The following is a 20,958-nucleotide window of genomic DNA, read 5'->3' as shown; positions in this document are numbered from 1 at the left end:
ATTTAATCATATAAATTTTTAAACAATAAAAACTAAATGCATTAAAATAAATTGTCCTGAACCTTTTTTTGCAACAAAAGGGTGACAGTCTAGGAATGTAAATGAACGGAACGATCCGCGAGCTATTCGGAGCTCGGTTCGGTAAAAAGATCGTTCGAGCTCGTTTGTTAAGCGTATCGAGCCGAGCTTGAGCTTAAGGATGTTCGGCTTGTAAACTCGCGAACATGTTTGTAAATAAGCTCGGAAACTCGAGCTCGGGCTCGGCTTGTTTAGGAGGATTGCAAGCTCGAGCTCGGGCTCGGCTCGCTAGCTCGGACTCGGGCTCGGCTCATTTAGAAGGCTCGCGAGCTCGAGTTTGGGCTCGGCTCGTTTAAGAGACTCACGAATATGTTCATTTAATTTATATGTCTCGCAAGCCCGAATTCAGGTTTTTTTTTTATCTAGTTTGAGTTTGATTCTTATATATATATTCTGAATATGCTATATGACTTGTGAGAAAGCTCATGCTCGGCTCATATGTTGAGTGGACAAATAAAAAATATGAATAATAGTGCAAATGACATAATTGAAACACAATAATTTGTTGAAAGAAAGACGAATTTACAAAATATAGGACGTAGCCACAATTTACATTTTTTTTAACTTGAAAATCATTGTATGAAAGTACTCTTAAAAACACAATAAACAAAATATTTATATGTGCAATATTACTAATGAATAACAATTCAATCAATAAATTTCTAACAACTGAAATAACAATTTTATTTAAAAACACATATATGCATAACGTTTTAATTAAGTTATAAAATATCATTAAATAAAAAATTTCATATATTGCAGGATCGTGTCACAGGTAGTGCTTATATCTCGTTGTAAAAATAAGAGTGTAGAGGTTTTTTAAAAATATTTTATTTTTTTTAAAATTGAAAAGAAATATATATTATAATAATTAAGTCACACAATAAATTTGTATATACTTGTGAACTAAGAATAAACAGACATTGCTGATTTTTTTCAAGGGTGCTCGAAACTTGGTTTTAACATTTTTAATTGGGAGATTCAAATTTTATTTGAAAGGTATAAAGAGAACCTGTAGTGACCCTTACTCGGATCACCTACTAAACAGAACTTAGGCATGTAATTAACTTAATCAAAATAGTAATCAGAATTAAGCTGCGAAAACCATAGACATTATACAATTCCAAGTAAAAGAATCTGTAAATACCCAAATATAATACAACCAAATCGAATAGTTGTACCAATCCAATAACAACAGAATAAAACTTAGGCGAAGCTCCAGCTGGCCAACCACTGCCTAGCCCCTCTTGGATCCATCCGCCTCATCCAATCGCAAACCTGTCCCATGGAATAGGGTGTCCAGAAACACAGAGTACGAGACGTGAGCATAAAACGCTCAGCACGAGAGTATGAGTATACATGAATGCAAAGTGAACTCCCTAGAACTCGAGGTCAAGGATTAGATACAAAGACAGACCGGGCCCTGGTATGTAGCACGCTGTGCCGTCGCTTCAGGAGGTGGCTCCCATACCATAATACCAGTGGATTTACCGGACCCAGCGTGCTTATGTCCTCACTCACACGCACCCTGGAAAACTTCCCAGGGGGTCACCCATCCTATAATTGCCCCAAGTCAAGCACGCTTAACTTTGGAGTTCTTATGTGATGAGCTTCCGAAAAGAAGATGCACCTTCTTGATATGAGTAGCACATATGAAATCTTTTTAAGCTCTCCTCAACTATGTAGTCCCATACCTACACAGTCTCAGAATCCCTCTTATTCCGGCAGGATCGGTTCATTCATGTCTCCCTCCGCCTAGAAGCCTTTCAGGAGCCGCTCATTGTCCGTGCAACCTCTTGGCACCGGCGATCACTCCCCGCCTCCTCAGCCCCGGGCGTCACATGCCCACCAGCTTCCGCTTGGTTCGTCCCCGAACCATACCGTACTAAGAGAGGTCGGCTCTGATACCATTTGTAACGCCCCACTGTATCAAGACGGGTCTTTTCAGCGTGCTTATGTCCTCACTCACACGCACCCTGGAAAACTTCCCAGGGGGTCACCCATCCTATAATTGCCCCAAGTCAAGCACGCTTAACTTTGGAGTTCTTATGTGATGAGCTTCCGAAAAGAAGATGCACCTTCTTGATATGAGTAGCACATATGAAATCTTTTTAAGCTCTCCTCAACTATGTAGTCCCATACCTACACAGTCTCAGAATCCCTCTTATTCCGGCAGGATCGGTTCATTCATGTCTCCCTCCGCCTAGAAGCCTTTCAGGAGCCGCTCATTGTCCGTGCAACCTCTTGGCACCGGCGATCACTCCCCGCCTCCTCAGCCCCGGGCGTCACACAGGATATCTCGAACAGTACTTTCGTACCTCAAATCAGTGCAAGCTCTACCAACTCTAGGTCCACGCCTATAGTCTGCTCTACACTGCCAAATGATACTACTATCATTATAGCGCTCTAAAAGCCTTAACTAAGCTAAAACATACTCCTAAATATTTATAGGAAGCAAAAGCTATACCTTCGTCCGTCGTTAGCCCTTTGATGTCGATGCCTCCAAAACTTGGGCACAACTCCGCTACGACTATCAAACGTCTCGCCAACCCCCGGGTCAAGCCTAGAAAGACTAGAACTACTCAAATATGCCTGGAATAGAGAGGGATTCTCGGAATTGGCAAATGAAAGTGAAGCCTCGACCTTCTATTTATAGACAACGATCGGAACCTCCGATCTTCGATCGGAACTTCCGATCCTCGATCGGAACGTCCGATCCTGCCATCGGAGCTTCCGAAGATCCTCATCTACCACGTGTCAAAATATCACTGGTTTAATTCGGATAGGGGTGATCGAAGCTTCCGATCCTGCCACACGTCATGCCTGACGTAATACCATCGGAGCTTCCGATCCTGCATCGGAGCTTTCGATCCGTCCGGTATCCAATCTATTTAATTAGCGTCGATTAATCCCTTAATAACTGATTTTGATTACGGGCTACTACATTCTCCCCCACTTAAGATATTTTGTCCTCGAAATCAGATCTTAAGTACCGAATGTAATACAGAAATCAGAAACATTCTTTATTCAAATCAAACATTTACAGAGTTTGCAAATGAATACAACTTAAGAATGAAATCAAAACAACTCAGGATGGTCTTCACGCATCCAGTCCTCAAGCTCCCAAGTAGCTTCCTCAGTGCCTCGGCGCTGCCACTGAACTAAAACCAGAGGAATGACTTTGTTCCGCAAAACCTTATCCTTATGATCCAGGATACGAATAGGTTTCTCAACATAGGTCAAATCCTTGCTCACCTGAACCTCAGACCGCTGCAGAATATGAGACTCATCCGCTACATATCGTCGCAACAGAGATACGTGGAACACGTCGTGAATACTGGAAAGATACGGTGGCAAAGCTAGTCGATAAGCCAAATCGCCAATGATCTCCAAGATCTCAAATGGACCGATAAACCTGGGAGACAACTTGCCCTTAAGGCCAAATCTGAGAATTTTGCGAAAAGGTGACACTCTCAGAAATACTTTCTCCCCGACATCGAACTGCAAAGGCCTACGCTTGGTGTTAGCATAGCTGGCCTGACGATCCTGTGCAGTCTTAATCTGTTTTTTGATCTGATCAACAATGTCTACCGCCTGCTGGATAAACTCCAGTCCCTCAGCCTGTCTCTTCCCTACTTCTTCCCAGAAGAGTGGAGTACGACAACGTCGTCCGTACAACGCCTCAAAAGGTGCCATCTCAATGCTAGTATGATAGCTGTTGTTGTACGCGAACTCGATCAATGACAAATGATCCTGCCAGGCTGAACCAAAATCCATAACGCACGCTCGAAGCATATCCTCCAAAGTACGGATAGTGCGCTCTGACTGACCATCTGTCTCCGGATGATAGGCAGTATTCAAACTGAGAGTAGTACCCATCGCACGCTGAACACTCCCCCAGAATCTAGAAGTAAACCTGGGGTCCCGATCGCTGCCAATGCTCACAGGCACTCCATGAAGTTGAACGATCTCCTGAATGTACAACCGTGCCATACGATCCACATTGTACTCCCGGCTATAGGCAATGAAATGCGCTGACTTGGTGAGTCGATCCACCACAACCCAGATAGCATCACAGTTCCTCGGGGATATCGGCAAATGGGTCACAAAGTCCATTGTGATAAACTCCCATTTCCATTCAGGAATAGGCAGACTGTGAAGCAATCCTCCAAGGCAGACTGTGAAGCAATCCTCCAGGTCGTCGGTGCTCTGCCTTGACCTGTTGACTCACCAAACATCTCGAAACAAACTGATAAACACTGCGTTTCATTCCCTTCCACCAGAAACGAGTACGTAGATCCTTGTACATCTTGTTGCTACTAGGATGAATACTCAACTTAGTGCGATGCGCCTGAGATAAAATATTCTCTCGCAACTCTACATCCTGCGGAATCACAAGCGTACCAGACAAACACAAAAAACCATCTGACTGATAATGAAATCCAGACGAGCTACCCTCGTTAACTAGACGAGCTAAACGCTGAGTCTTCGAATCAGACATCTGAGCATCTCGAATCCGCGAATACAAAGCTGGCTCAGATAATATCGCAAACATCTGGATACTCTGCATACCTTTCTTATGCTTGAAAGTATATCCTGAAGTACACCAGTCACTGATCGCACTAGACATCGAACAAGTCTGAAGTGCGGATAGTCGCACCTTGCGACTCAATGCATCAGCGGTGAGATTAGTAACTCCCGGATGGTACTTAATCTCGCAATCATAGTCCTTAAGCAAGTTTATCCAACGTCTCTGCCTCATGTTCAACTCCGCCTGAGTGAACAAATACTTGAGACTCTTATGGTCGGTGAAGATCTCAAATTTCTCGCCATACAAATAATGACGCCAGATCTTCAAAGCGAACACAATGGCTGCCAATTCCAAATCATGGACTGGGTAGTTGTCCTCGTGAAGCTTCAGCTGTCTAGAAGCGTATGCGATCACATGCCCATTCTGAGTCAGGACACAACCTAACCCCTGAAGAGAAGCATCAGTGTACACCACATACCCTCCAGATCCTGACGGTAATGCCAATACCGGTGCAGAAGTCAACCGCCATCGAAGCTCACAGAAGTTCTCCTCACACTCGGAGGACCACTCGAAATCCACACCCTTGCGGGTAAACTGCGTCAAAGGTCGAGCTAGCTGAGAGAAGTTCAGAATGAAGCGTCGATAATATCCTGCTAGACCCAAAAAGCTACGGATCTCAGCAACCGTCGTCGGACGCGACCAATTAAGCACCGCCTCAATCTTGCTTGGATCAACAAAAATCCCCTTCCTGGATATGATATGGCCAAGAAATACCACTCGATCCATCCAGAACTCACATTTGCTCAGCTTGGCGTATAACTGCTAATCTCGAAGAGTCTGCAGTACCAACCGCAAGTGAGAAACATGCTCTTCCATATTACGCGAATACACCAAGATGTCGTCAATGAACACCACGACAAACTTGTCCAAATACTCCCTGAAGACACGGTTCATCAGGTCCATGAATATAGCCGGCGCATTAGTCAAACCAAATGGCATCACTAGAAACTCGTAATGCCCATAGCGAGTACGGAATGCAGTCTTGGCTACGTCTTGATCTCGGACTCTCAACTGATGATACCCAGATCTCAAGTCAATCTTGGAGTAAACTGAAGTGCCCTGCAGCTGATCAAACAAGTCATCAATACGAGGCAAATGATACTTGTTCTTCACAGTGACTCGATTCAGCTGCCGATAGTCAATGCATAGCCGCATAGACCCATTCTTCTTCTTCACAAAGAGAACAGGAGCTCCCCAAGGAGATACACTAGGACGAATGTACCCCTTTTCCAAAAGATCCTGTAGCTTATTCTTCAACTCGCGCATCTCTGACGGAGCCAGACGATACGGTGCTCGAGAAATAGGAGAAGTACCAGACATTAACTCTATGTCAAACTCGACTTCCCTAGCAGGAGGAAAACCCGGAATCTCATCAGGAAAAACATCTGGGAATTCATCCACAACAGGAATACTCTCTATCCCAATGCTCTCAGCGGACAAATCAACTGCATAGATAAGGTAGTCTTCCCCGCCAGACTCTAGAGCTCGACAGGCTCTCAAAGCTGATACCAAAGGCATCAGGGGTCGCGCTCCTTCTCCATAGAAAAACCAGCTATCACTCCCCTCCGGATGAAAGCGTACTAATCTCTGGTAGCAGTCCACTGAAGCTCGATAGGTAGTCAACATATCTATTCCCAGAATGCAATCAAAGTCATCCATCGTAAGAACCATGAGATTCGCTAACAGAATGTTCCCCTCGAACTCTAAAGGGCAACCCATCACTAGACGTTTAGCCAAAGCAGATTGGCCCGTCGGAGTAGAAACAGACATCACTACGTCTAGTGCAATTCATGGTAACTTATGCCTCTTAACAAAACGTGCAGAAATGAAGGAATGAGATGCACCAGTGTCAATAAGTACAAGAGCAGGTATACCATAAAACAGAAATGTACCTGCGATGACTTTCTCATTCTCCTCCACAGCCTGATCATGCCTCAAGGCAAACACCTGGCCAGAAGCTCGTGGCCTCAAATGAGAACTCCCAGCAGGCTATCCCTGCGACCTCTGCTGAACGGTGGCCTGAGAACCAGATCCTGAACCCGAACCAAAACCGCCTCCCCCAGATAGTGGACAATCCCTCCGGATATGACCCACCTCACCGCAACGAAAACAAGCTCCAGAAGCTTTACGGCACTTGTCGGATGGATGGTTCTTCCCACAGTGATCACACTTGTCCTTCTTTCCGAAACGGACAACACCAGCAGAGCAAGAGGAAGAAGTAGATCCAGACTTCTTGAAAGATTGGACACGGGGACCCAAAGAACTAGCAGGTCTCGACTGAGAGAAAGACCTGTTCCACCGAATACTGTCCTCTGCCTGGTGACAACGGCTCACCAAACCCTCGTAGGACATGTCATCGCCGACTGCCACACGCTCGTGGATCTCAGGGTTAAGGCCCTGAAGGAATAGATTATACTTCATCCCAGAGCTATCAGCAATCTCGAGGCAATAGGATAGCAGATCAAAGAACTTCTGCTGATACTCATCAATAGACATGACTCCCTGTTGCAGACTCAGTAGCTCGTCCGCCTTCGACTGACGGAGTGCAGGAGAAAAATACAGCTTCTGAAAAGCTGTGCGGAACTCGGCCCAGGTGACCACTCCTCTCGCCGCAACAAAAGGTTCAGAAGTAAACCTCCACCACCTGCGCGCACGTCCATCCAGAAGATAACCAAGGGTCTCCATCTTCTGCTCATCGGTGCATTGGAAAGTTTGAAAAGTCGTCTCCATGCGGTCTAATCAGTTCTCCGCATCCTCCGTAGACTCACCTCCAACCAAGGGCTTGGGCTCTGTCTGCAAGAATCGACGTACACTGAAATGGTCCTCATCTCGATTACGATGGCGGCGTTCCCGATGAGGATCCCGGTCGGCGTCACCCCAACGCCCACCAATACTACCATGAGAACTCTGTTCATCACGATCTGCCATCTAAAAAATTAACCTAACGGTTATCTTATGTAGAAACTAAATCCCAAGAATACTTTGCATGCTCTGATACCATAAATGTAGTGACCCTTACTCGGATCACCTACTAAACAGAACTTAGGCATGCAATTAACTTAATCAAAATAGTAATCAGAATTAAGCTGCGGAAACCATAGACATTATACAATCCCAAGTAAAGAAATCTGTAAATACCCAAATATAATACAACCAAATCTAATAGTTGTACCAATCCAATAACAACAGAATAAAACCTAGGCGAAGCTCAAGCTGGCCAACCACTGCCTAGCCCTTCTTGGATCCACTCGCCTCATCCAATCGCAAACTTGCCCCATGAAATAGGGTGTCCAGAAACACAGAGTACGAGACGTGATCATAAAACGATCAGCACGAGAGTATGAGTATACATGCATGCAAAGTGAGCTCCCTAGAACTCGAGGTCAAGGATCAGATACAAAGACAGACCGGACCCTGGTATGTAGCACGCTGTGCCGTCGCTTCAGGAGGTGGCTCCCCTACCATAATACCAGTGGATTTACCGGACCCAAAGCCATGGAAGTCCATCCACTAACAGGATAGGGTACAACCCTACTAACAGACATCTCGAAGGAGATAGCTCAGTATGCAAATGAATGCAGCATAAATCAATGACATATAAACCATGCAGTCACATAATACATGCATACTTAGTCAGGATATCTCGAACAGTAATTTCGTACCTCAAATCAGTGCAAGCTCTACCAACTCTAGGTCCACACCTATAGTCTGCTCTACACTGCCAAATGATACTACTATCATTATAGCGCTCTAAAAGCCTTAACTAAGCTAAAGCATACTCCTAAATATTTATAGGAAGCAAAAACTATACCTTCGTCCGTCGTTAGCCCTTTGATGTCGATGCCTCCAGAACTTGGGCACAACTCCGCTACGACTATCGAACGCCTCGCCAACCCCCGGATCAAGCCTAGGAAGACTAGAACTACTCAAATATGCCTGGAATAGAGAGGGATTCTCGGAATTGGCAAATGAAAGTGAAGCCTCGGCCTTCTATTTATAGACAACGATCGGAACCTCCGATCTTCAATCGGAACGTCCGATCCTGCCATCGGAGCTTCCGATCCTGCCACACGTCATGCCTGACGTAATACCATCGGAGCTTCCGATCTCGATCGGAACGTCCGATCCTGCATCGGAGCTTCCGATTCGTCCGGTACCCAATCTATTTAATTAGCGGTGATTAATCCCTTAATCACTGATTTTGGTTACGGTATACTACAGAACCGAAGCTTGCATTTTGAGTTATTAATTATTTGATCGTGTGATGAAATATTTGGAATGATGAATACAATTATATACTATACAACATAGAAGATTGCACATTGAACTTGTACAACTTGGAAGCAGTCGAAGGTCTGTGGCTGAAATTTTCATCTACAATTTGATATGTAATAAATTCGAAGATTTCGGGATATATCATAACTTAAGCAGTTAGTAATTATGTTGTAAATTCATAAGGATTGAAAACTTTGATGAATGAAATTGGTGGATTTTTTCGAAATTGGACTACGTTGGAGGTTGAAGTTCTAGATCATAGTAAGGTTGTAAATCAAGTTGTAGTTAATTTTATCAAGAAATTATAATAGAAAAAATCAAACTTGAGCTCCAATGTATGCCTGACGAGCCAGAAAAACGAGCTTACTTAACGATCCCAAAAACGAGCTTGCTAATGAGCCTACTTAACGAGCTCCCTTATGAGTCTGAAAACGAGCTCGCTTAGTGAGCCTGAAAACGAACTCGCTAACGAGCTTGCTAAACGAGCTCGAAAACGAGCTCGCTAACTAGCCTGAAAATGAGCCGAACTCGAGCCAGACTAGTTTAATATGATAAACGAGTCGAGCCCTATACTGTTCGGCTCGGTCCATTTACATCCCTAGATGACACCGATAAGGATGATACTCTTAAGGATTTTGAAATTGATTTGTTCGATGATTTGAAAATTTATAAATATATTATTAAAAATTAAAAAAAGTACAAGTTTATGTATTATTAATCTATTAATTATTTGATATAATTAAAATTATAACAAAATCTAAAAATATTTTCCACAATTAATTTATATACTAAATCGTTTAAGCTTGTAAAACTTAAATCTTTATGTTAATCGTGACATTCCACCATACTTCAAGTTTTTTGAGATACCGTTTGATTATACGAAAAAATATAGAAATAAATAATCTAATATAATAAATAAATAAATAAATATAGTTAATTTAATATTTGATTTGATTGATAAATATTATTTTGTTTGATTGATTGATTAAATTTAAAAAAAATGATAAATTATCATTTTGAAGTTAAAGATACGATTATAAAATTATTAATAATTTGACACGCGTGTACAGCACCAAATCGTATGAGCAGAGTAATAACCAAAGAAAAAAAGATAAGACACAAAAGAACCAGCCATCATTTGTCGAACTCCCAGATGACCCCTCCATCCTCTGCAAAACAATTAACAAAAAACTTTCAACCTCAAAACGTGATCAATGAACAAGTTATAGATGAAAACATTATATGCTGGGACCTTTTCTTTTAAGAACAACTAGCATCTTGGCATAAAATCATCAGCTACTTTTACAATGTGAGAGATATTTCACTCCATTCAGCACACAATCCACCCCTTGAAACCAGTTAGTAACTTAGTACAGTAAATGGGGACAATATCCGCATTATATAAGTTGGTCCATGGATCCATCCCAAAACCGCTGGATGTTAGAAGACAAGTCTTTTTAACTCGGAAAGGTTTCTCTAAACTGGTAGATGTCATAGGACATGCTCCAAACATTCAGAGAATGTAACAAATGATCAACAATATCGTGGAAAATTCGAATATTTAAGCTTTTTGTAAGACTTGGGTCCATATGTCTATACAGAAGGAGATAGGGAGATGAGAAGGAAGTTTGATGTGGCTCATATGTTAAAAGGTAGTCTTTGAGATAGGGGTAAGTCTGCTGGGACTAAAATTCAATCACCGCCTCAGTGTGTGTAAGCACCAAGTGATGTTAAGACATGAATCGCATGGAATACAGTTCAATTATCTAATCAAGAAATAAAACGGAAAGCACACGCCATACCTTTGACCTTCTTGTTTATCCAGGTTTCTATCACCATGCCAGCACCAATTCCACCAGCTATCCATGCCCCATAAAATGCCAGGTTATACGGTATAGATCTTCGAGGAAGGAAATAATAATCTGGGATTTGCCTAATTCTTTTAGAGAGTCGCTTCTTTACAACTGGTTCAGAACTGGGATTGGGATCACTGCTTACTGGCTCTTCAATAACTTTCCAATCCACTGATTTTGTGGGATCCATTGATTTTGTCCGGTCTTTCTCTTCCACGCTCATGATAGTCTAGTGGTCTTTAATCCGGATTCTAGAGAAAAAACCGAGCACAAATTCACGAATATGGCATTGTCAAGATGAACTAAAAGAAAGGATTCTATTCCACTACTAAGAAATGAAAAATTACACGATCTGAAGAAGTGGTTGAAGTTCAAACCATATGAAAATTAGTCCTGGGAAGGAGTTAGCACATTTCTGAGGAGCAAACTTAAATTTATACAAAAGTTGGGAATGAACTTCGAAATTCGTATCATTCTCCACGGATATATAGTCTGATGTCTCGATTTAAGGTTGTCTTTTTCTAGTGGGATAGCAAGGATGGAAGGACAATTAAATGAACAGAACAATTTGCAGAATCCATGTTTTTGGAGAGCGAAACCCATCGAGTCCAGAAAACAATCAAAATCAATTTCACGCGATATGAATCACCTCACCCTAACTAATATCAATAAACAACTGAAATATCTTTCATTCTATACAAATCTGTACCGAGCAATCACGATTGGCAAGCTATACAGAGAATACATAAACAAATAAATTTAATCAACAGAAAAAACATGCCGCATTGAAAAATGAGATGAAACTTTCGCACGATACCAGCTGGGTAGTGGAAATGCAAGTGACAGGCGGCGGCGTTAGAAGTGGATTCTTTTTATAGTAGGATCCGCAGAATCGGAGGTGCCTGAGCGGTGAGGCGGCGGCGGGGACGCGGAGGCCGCTGGGGTTTAAGAGTAGCGGCGGCGGCGAAACTTTGAGTTTTTCCTTCTCATGAAATTAGATTGATAACGGGCTCATTATATTTGGACCAAAGCCCAGGATTATTCAGGCCCATATCATAATCGGGCTGACCCAAATTCCAGTTTTCTCGTATGGTCATATCTTCCCTACCAGTCGCACTCTGTGAGTGAATTCTCTTCGCATTCTCCGAGCAATGGCCACTCAAGGTCAAGTGATTACTTGCAAAGGTATAGTTCTTATCTCGTTTTCTACGATTTTGCGTTTCGTAATCGTGATTTGTAGCTAAGCGTGTGTGTGTTTTTTTTTCCAGCGGCGGTGGCCTGGGAACCCAACAAGCCTCTGGTAATAGAGGAGGTACAGGTGGCTCCGCCGCAGGCCGGAGAGGTGAGAGTGAAGATACTCTTCACTGCTCTCTGCCACACCGATGCCTACACCTGGGGCGGCAAGGTATTTTGTTAATTCCAGATTCGGAGATCCTTACGATTTTACCTACCATAGCTATGGAAATGCTGAGTAAAATAAAGCTTCAACTGAGGTTTTGGATGGTGGTGATTTGAATTGTAGAAACTTTGGCTTTTGGGTTTTGTCAAAAGGGGTAGCTTAACAAATTATTAGCGTTGTTGACCAACCTATATTCAAAGAGCAACTTGTATTTTTGTAGAATGGGTGTAACATTCGAAATTATGGTCTAAATTGGGTTACTTCATGTGCTCATCTCTGTCCTCAACGCCAGAAGAAATAAGAATGAAGTATAGAAATTTGAAGATTAAGGAAAGAAATGATCAAACTGATGCTGTTACTATTCCGGTGTCTATGCACTATTTCTAATTGATCATTTATCTTATTTGAAGGATCCTGAAGGTCTGTTCCCTTGTATTCTTGGTCATGAGGCTGCAGGGTAGGTGAATTCATTAATTTTCAAAGAGCTGCACTCCATTTTCCATCAGACTTGACACTCTTTTGATGTGGGAATTATAGGATAGTTGAAAGTGTTGGAGAAGGTGTTACTGAAGTTCAACCAGGAGACCATGTCATCCCTTGTTACCAGGCAGAGTGCAAGGAATGCAAGTTTTGCAAATCTGGGAAGACCAATCTCTGCGGAAAAGTAAGGTTAGCTACCGGAGTTGGAGTTATGCTGAATGACCGCCAGAGTCGTTTCTCAATCAATGGAAAACCAATATATCATTTCATGGGAACATCGACTTTTAGCCAGTACACTGTTGTGCATGATGTTAGTGTTGCAAAGATTGATCCTGCAGCACCCCTAGACAAAGTATGTCTGCTTGGTTGTGGTGTTCCAACAGGCAAGCCACTTCACTTCATTCTTGTTGGCCAAGCCAATAAATGTTCGATAATTTTACGAATTGCTGGCTTCTATTCAATTTCACAAATTTCTTCCAATCAGATTTATTTCTCTGTTCATAAGGTCGTCTTGTTTTTAATTAATCTGCCACAACTGCCTTCCTACTTCCTACTAATACATTTGTTAATACTTTTTGCGTTATTCGATGCTATAGGTCTTGGAGCGGTTTGGAATACAGCTAAAGTGGAAGCAGGTTCCATCGTTGCTATTTTTGGACTTGGCACTGTTGGGCTTGCTGTAAGTTTTTGTCAAATTGATCTAATTGATTTTTCTCTTCGAACAATGAAGCTTGGCTAATTGTTTTTAATTTAGGTGGCGGAGGGTGCCAAAACTGCTGGCGCTTCACGAATTATTGGAATAGATATCGACGTTAAAAAGTTCGACATAGGTATCATGCGAACCTAACCATTCCCGTAAAAATGTTTGCACCTTACAACTGATTCACAGTGTGAATAAATGCTTTAATTTGTTGGAATATGATAACGACGACAACACAATATATGAAGGATAACAAACGAATGAAAGGAGAAGAATGTTGTAAGTCAATGCATGCTGAAATTACCACTCAAAATCCAAATGAGAACACTAAACAAGAAAGTAACAACACACTATTATCTGAGTTTTTCTACCCAGTCAAGGAAATAATTACTTTTATAAGAAGAAAGATCTCCTTGCCCTTGACATAGCTAGCCTCAAACAGAAAATAATACGGGAATAATCCTCCAATGAACTCTAGTCTGGTATGTATAGTTATTCCTGCTTGTAATCTTTTCCACCACCCCAAGTTACCCCTCTAAGTAATATAATGTAAATTAAAAATAAATAAGAAAAAATAGTTAATACATTATTTGATTTGATGAATAGATTATAATTTATTTGATTTAATTGATATAAAATTATTAATTAATAAATAGATAAATAATATGACGAAAATAAGGCGAAATTAATTGAGATAAGTTATACATAGATTAATAATAAATCAAACCAAACAATGCCTAAATGTAGGTGATAGCCATTCCTTCATATTGAAGAAAACTCAAAAACTAGGCAGAAAGGAGGGAAAAAGTATATAATGAGAAAAAAGTGAAAATATAGTTCAGTTACAGGCATTGCTTCGCTTGTATTTCCAATTGGTTTTCTGAATTATCAACTATCAGCTCTAAAATTTTTAACTGCTATTCTAATTTACTATTTCATGTGGAAGTCTTGACCAATCACATTAATGCATCAATCTTGCAAATAGACAAACTGAAGTAAATTGCAAAATCTTTTCAGTGTTAGTATTCTGAATTGGGCCAATAGTTGGGGTCTTTTGGAGCTATGCATTTACGAGTTTTTGGGTGGTGTTATCTTTACTGTTCTCACTTGGAGGATTAGATTTGGGAAAGAAATGCAGATTTTGCCTGTCGAAATCCTCTCTCTAGAATATGAATCTTTGACTGGATTTTTCAAGTTGAATATATCATTCCTTGTGTATTAAGTCTCAACTGATGCCATTCCAGTCTCATATTTTGCTTTCTCTCTACCATTTACCAGTCACACCATTACTAACCAAACATATCCTGCTGTCATTAGAGTTTCCTTGACTAGTTTACCTCTTTGAGCATTAAATTTTGTCCATTTTTTTTTTGTAGGGGTTTCATGACTGAGCTTATGATCTTAGATTAAAGATAGTAACTTCAACTAGTTTTTGTTGTATGTGTTTTAAATTGTTAAAGTTTTCTTTATGTACTGTTGATCCCCTAGTATTAACTTTATTTTTCCCTTTCCTGGTGAAAATCGCGATTCTCAGCAAAGAATTTTGGGGTAACTGAATTTATCAACCCAAAAGACCACGAGAAACCAATACAACAGGTCATCGTGGATCTAACAGATGGAGGAGTTGATTACAGCTTTGAATGCATTGGAAATGTCTCTGTAATGCGGGCTGCGTTGGAGTGCTGCCATAAGGTATAACACTGGGAATCTCTTTTGTTTTTTTGTCAACATCTTTCAAATTCTCATCAACACATTCATTGATATTTGATGCTGAGCTTCTTGATAAACTTGTAGGGGTGGGGAACATCAGTTATTGTGGGAGTTGCAGCCTCTGGTCAAGAAATCTCTACACGTCCGTTTCAGCTGGTGACAGGACGCGTATGGAAGGGCACAGCTTTTGGCGGCTTCAAGAGCCGTTCGCAAGTACCCTGGCTTGTTGACAAGTACATGAAGAAAGTGAGTGCATCAATTTATTCCCAGAACACCATTTTCTCCTCTTTTTCAAAGTTGTTCGTTCATTCGGCTTCTTTGTTCTCAACTTTCTTACAGGAAATCAAGGTTGATGAGTACATCAGTCACAATCTGACTCTTGAGGACATAAATAAGGCGTTTGATCTGATGCATGATGGCGTCTGCCTCCGTGTTGTGCTCAACGTGCAGACATAGATTGGTCATAATGGTATCAGCATGGTGTTTACTTTATTCTCTTCCTCATCTCTATCTACTGCATAAACATGTTTTTTGAGATTGTATAAACTCTTGTACTTTTTACTTGATGAGGGAAAGAAACTCCTTGTCCATTTGATTTTCGAGCTCAACTTGATTTTCGTTTCATTTCGGTACTTGAACGCATTCCGAGTACGTGAGATCGTGTGCTCGTATTCGTTTTCTTATTGCTTTTATAGAATGTGAGTTCGGCATAATAACAATGGCGTTATCGCATTTCTAATCATAAAGCAATCCAGTCGTAAGCACCTCAAAATATTAAACGAGATATGTTTTGCCATCAACAATGACGACCAAATCTGAAAACACATGCAAATTTCCATCTGAAAATTGATCCAATTGATGTAAGCCAGTTGAGACATAATGAGCGGCTTAAAGGTCCATACCAATTTTCGATGATTTCTCAGACAATGCAAATGAGCATTTAAAAAGTTGGCAGAAATGAGCATTTATGTGTCATTAAAAGAACCCCCAAAAACAAAATCTCTAAAAGATTGTAGGAAAAAAAATATATAAATAAAAATCGATCGGTGTCTGAACTTTGAACACTTTATAATTTAATCACATTTTGTTAAAACACAATGGCTTGTTCTCATTATCGTCAGTTCGTGACTCACGGTGCAGTAGTAAAAAAATCTTTCTCAATCATAGTGAAACATGATATAATTTTTTTCTTTTTAAATGAAGGTTGTTTTTTCCTGAGTAATGTATCATTTGGAATTTGACTTTTTAAATCTCATTTAAAAGTTTTCATAAATTTCACGACAACGAGAATCATGTTATTGAAGTGATCAAAATAAAGTGGTTCTAAAAATTCATTAGCTAAAATTAGGACAGATATCAATTGATAATATTAATTCTAAATACTTGTTCTTTTTAATGACGTGAGAACTCGTAGTCGCTATTTTTGACTGCACACCAAGTAAAATTTCAGACTAACGAACAAACTCGCCCGAAAAAGTGTTGATAGGAGGAATAAAACTCTTGATCACCAGCCAATCATTCATCTATTTCACCAATTCGAATGCTCATAATACATATACGCTAACTCTAAATACTTTGTTTTTTAGAAATATCTTGATATACCAAATATGTATAATTCATGATTACGAATGGGAATTATGTTTGAACACAATAACATAGTGTTGCATATATAAAATGGGATGTTGGATTCAGAAATACAAGCAATCTTGATTTTGATGATAACAAAATTTGTATTATGTTTCTGACATATTTAATCAAGTGTGTAGTTGATAGATCAAAATTTGAAAGTTTTAAGAAGCTAGGACTCAAATTTAGTCAAGATGGAATTCTAGCGCAATTGATTGTTTATAACATATCTGATAAATCGGTGATCCAAATTACCAGACACCAAGATGCTTGAAAATCTAGCTCAAAACTCTAAAAATCATATTTCAAACCAGATTAGTTAGTTCGAATGTTATCTAGGTGATATAGTGGTCGCAAGATCAAGCTAGATATAATTAATATAGCAACCAGATAAAAAATGACCAACTCTGGTATTTTGGTCATATCTTTCATCTGAGGTATCCAAATAGAACGATTAAACATGTGTTACGAAGTTAAGACAATGATATAAAAATCATCTTCACGAGTTGAAGTCTGAATCAGAGCTTAATTAGAAGCTGATAAATTGCGAAGAAATTTTTGGTTCTGCACAGGATGAAAAAAGAGTTCAAGTCTATATATAGTCTTGTATTTCGAGCATATCTCTTCCCATGCAAACTCGAAATTGAGTGATTCTCGATTTCCTAGAAATCCAAGACAAATGACTACAACTTTCGTGTTCAGCACTTTGCCCATCAATCAATGAATCAAGATTCAAGAGCTATAATCAAGTGAACAGATCTGATTAATTTGGACTAGACCAGGCCATCTTGAATTGGACCAGCTCAACTATGGACCAGATCGAAATTGGACCAGACCAGATCGATCAAACCAGCTCAGTCAAACCAGTCCGATGAACAGTAAAATCAGCTCAATTTCAAAAAAAATTTCAGAATTCAAATATGACTGTTTCAACACCAGAAATCGTACATAAACTTTCCAAACGGTCATATTCTTGAAGCTAACATTCATATAATTCTTGGAGGCCATAAATACAACATTTTGAAGATCATTTACAATCTTTTGAAGAGATTAAAAGCATTGACAGATTATAGAAGAAAAACAAGCTAGAATGAGAGCAAGCCCAAGAAAGTGATGTCTGGGAAACAAGAAAAGAGATTAGCTTTCTGAGACGACCCTAACCCTCTAAAAATTTAAATAATAAATAAAATATTTACGGAAATAAAAAAAATTGCCATGGCTCGCTTTAAAATATTGTAAGCCCAACTGACACAGGCAGCAATTCAAACCAAAATAAAATAAACACAAGAGAAAAACAAAATACGATAGTCATAGAACCCAGAAAAGGGAAGTTAATTCCACACAGTTGCGGAATAATAACTGTTAAGTTTACATGCCAAATATTTTAAAGCAGAGAAAACCCATCCTGCAAAAGACTGACAGTGTATGAACTGCTACAACTCATAATTAAAAATATCAGAGTTTGCAGAACAACTAAAAGAACGTCGGTCAAGGGCCTGCACCACCGATGACCTCGCCCTGGGGATCCTGCCCCTCGATCTCAGTGAAATACTCCTCACCTGAATACAATAAGTGTAGTGAGTCTAAAAGACTCTGCAAGAATATGGGGGGGATAACGAGTACTACATAAATACAAGCACATACAGATTAAAAATAACATATAATAAAATACTTTGTGCCCTTAAACTTAAAAATATTATTTCTGAATAAATGATGTGAATATGAATGTAACATATGCATGGCTAAGTCAAAAGTTGACCAAGAAATTGAATATGTTGTACTGAACATGTAAATAAATGACTTGAACTGAAATTGTGAACTTAGATCCATGGATTGTGACTCTATGGGTTTCGATCATGATCATGGCTGCAGTGCACTATGCCGCAAGGAAGTCAGGATAACACCCAACCCGACTTGCCCTATGGTTGGTATGGGAAGCCAAGATTTCTCCTAGCCCGTCCATACACATGAATTTCGGTAAGGAAAGCTAAGACGTCTCCCAACTCGTCCAAACACATGAATGTTACTGTAGTCACAATCATCTCACTTCGTTCGTAAAATACTTTCTTTCATTCATAAATATGAGACTTAACATGCATATGTAAATATGATGTACATGTAAATATTGATCGATAATCATGCATATGACTCACACAAGAATGATCGGGATGATGATTTAGGAAGCAAACCAAAGGATGAAAATCTAAACCATAATTTAGCACTTAAGACAAATTCGAGCGGTTCGCCCATAAAATTCGTAACTTGTTCGATTCTTATTCAAAAAGGATCCCGCTTGAAACCACGACTCCATAACACTTAGAACTAAGTAGAGAAATCATCCTCGAAATTTATTTCCTAAACAACCAAATTATAAAAATTTCATTTCCGGATAGCCCCCTCCTATAACTTCAAAATTCTGCACACCTTACTTTATATGTCTAAAACTCGACCGAATCTTACCCGAATTAGTTCCCGCTTGAACCGACCTAACCCCGACATCTAAGAAAATTTCCAGTCCCGAGCCCACCATGAAATTTCATTTTTAACCCTACCTTAACCACGTGTTTCCGGACAGCCCCCAACACTCACAAAAATCTGCTCAAGTTACCAAGTACAAACTCAATCCAACACTCAACTATTACTCTCCCAATATCCCGAGCCTCAAATCCTAGTACCAAGACCAATGATCACCTCGTTTCCAGCCCCTACCACTCACCTTAAATCACCATAAATCCCAGCTCGAGGGCAGCCCCTCAAACACTATCAAACCGAGCCCCAAATCCTCAAATTCTAATGCGTCTTCAACCAAACCTTCAAGCCAACCTAGAAGCTACCATGTGAACTACATAACATCCATGGTAGCCCCTTCATCACCATCCAAATCAACACAATCAAACCCCAAATGTTCGAACCAAACAAGTAAATAAATATGGAAATTTGGATCAAGCCAAGAGCCAACAAAAAAAATCTGAAAATTTGAACACAATGCTTGAGGAAAGTTTCTGGAAAATTTCGAACACCCCAAACCAAGGAATGATAAAAAAAAAAAAGACAACAAATTTCGAACCAACATGCTAGCAAAAAAATCAAGAAGAAAATTCGAACCACAAGCTAGGCATAATTTCTGAAAAAAATCTCAAATGCAACAAGGCATTCATGACAACACAAAACCAAGGCAAAAAATTAATCTATCTATTTAAGTAGCATGACCGATTCAAAGTCGCAAGAAACTCTGAAATTTTCGAAGGGAAGGAAAAACAGGGCAAGTATATGTATATATGTATTTCGAAAATGGTGAGTATTCAACAATCAAGTTAACTAATCTGCAAGGGGAAACAAAGAAACCATATCCTTTCCTAAGCTACCAAAGAAATGGAAGGCAAGAGCTCGAGCGAGCTGGGGCCGAGCAGGGTCTGGAACGAGCTCGGATGGAGGGTGAACAACTGCTGCTCGCCGTGCTACAGCTGTGCCGGAGAAGATGGAGCTGCTGCCGGCGTGAAAGGTGGAGAATAAAAATCAAAGAAGAAGCCAAAGGATTTCTTGAGCAACAGGGGAAGAATCGGATGATGTGTGTGTGTGTGTGTGTGTGTGTGCATGTGAGTTTGAGTGTGTGGGTGTGTGTGCAAAGTGTTGGAGGCTAAGGTTCAACTTTGGGTCCAAGTGTTAGAATATGCAACCCTAGAAAAATGAGAGTGTTGGAAATTCATGAAAAGTGCAACACACTTTTTAAAAGTGCTAAACCAAACTAACAATTAGGACTTCAAATTAATTCGCACTAAATAAAAAAAAATACAAGCTTAAAAATTCTAACATAAAATATTAAATTTGATTTTTACTAGTCCGGGAATTAAAATGCTAATTTTCGCAAAAGTTTAAAAATTAAAAAAAAATTCTAATGCGCAGGAAAAATGTAATATTTAGCCAATTAACACAGAAAGTTGAAATAATTAAAATCATAAATATTAAAGACTGATTTAGGCATGAAACTTAAATTAAGAAATTTTAGGTGTCACAATTTCTCCCTCCCTAATATGAAATTTTTTCCTCGAAATTAAGACTTACCAAAGAGTTCTGGATAACGAGTTCTAATATCTGCCTCTGCTTCCCAAGTGGCCTCTTCCTTTGAATGGTTCTGTCATCTCACTTTGATCATAGGAATCGACTTGTTACGGAGTCTCTTCTCCTGTCTATCCAAAATCTGGATGGGCCTCTCCTCATACGTCATGTGAGGAGATAACTGAATAGG

At 40.0% G+C, this 20,958-nt stretch overlaps 2 protein-coding genes across 4 annotated transcripts; one reads left to right on the top strand and one right to left on the bottom strand.

Moving 5' to 3' along the window:
* Positions 1-1,195: 1,195 nt before the first annotated feature.
* LOC140881818 (uncharacterized) lies at positions 1,196-11,791 on the bottom strand. 3 transcript variants are annotated; one of them, XM_073287425.1, is made up of 4 exons: positions 11,615-11,791; positions 10,747-11,048; positions 10,073-10,113; positions 1,196-1,356 (listed from the first exon to the last, which is right to left on the bottom strand). In XM_073287425.1, exons 2-3 carry the CDS (start codon positions 11,018-11,020, stop codon positions 10,079-10,081), a joined length of 309 nt encoding a protein of 102 aa, XP_073143526.1. In that variant the 5' UTR covers positions 11,021-11,048; positions 11,615-11,791; the 3' UTR covers positions 1,196-1,356; positions 10,073-10,078. The 3 variants fall into 3 exon arrangements, with proteins under 3 accessions (XP_073143526.1, XP_073143535.1, XP_073143518.1); XM_073287434.1 differs by lacking the exon at positions 1,196-1,356 and adding an exon at positions 8,559-8,576; XM_073287417.1 differs by lacking the exon at positions 1,196-1,356 and having other exon boundaries at positions 9,978-10,113; positions 11,615-11,790.
* A 68-nt stretch (positions 11,792-11,859) lies between these two features.
* On the top strand, positions 11,860-15,676 carry LOC140881811 (alcohol dehydrogenase class-3). Its single transcript, XM_073287405.1, has 9 exons — positions 11,860-11,982; positions 12,066-12,202; positions 12,607-12,653; positions 12,734-13,059; positions 13,273-13,355; positions 13,431-13,506; positions 14,911-15,068; positions 15,171-15,332; positions 15,426-15,676. Exons 1-9 carry the CDS (start codon positions 11,949-11,951, stop codon positions 15,540-15,542), a joined length of 1,140 nt encoding a protein of 379 aa, XP_073143506.1. The 5' UTR covers positions 11,860-11,948; the 3' UTR covers positions 15,543-15,676.
* Positions 15,677-20,958: the final 5,282 nt, after the last annotated feature.

The sequence above is a fragment of the Henckelia pumila genome, chromosome 1, assembly GCF_033568475.1.
Source record: "Henckelia pumila isolate YLH828 chromosome 1, ASM3356847v2, whole genome shotgun sequence".
Taxonomy (NCBI): domain Eukaryota; kingdom Viridiplantae; phylum Streptophyta; class Magnoliopsida; order Lamiales; family Gesneriaceae; genus Henckelia; species Henckelia pumila.
This window is presented reverse-complemented; position numbering and strand designations above follow the sequence as displayed.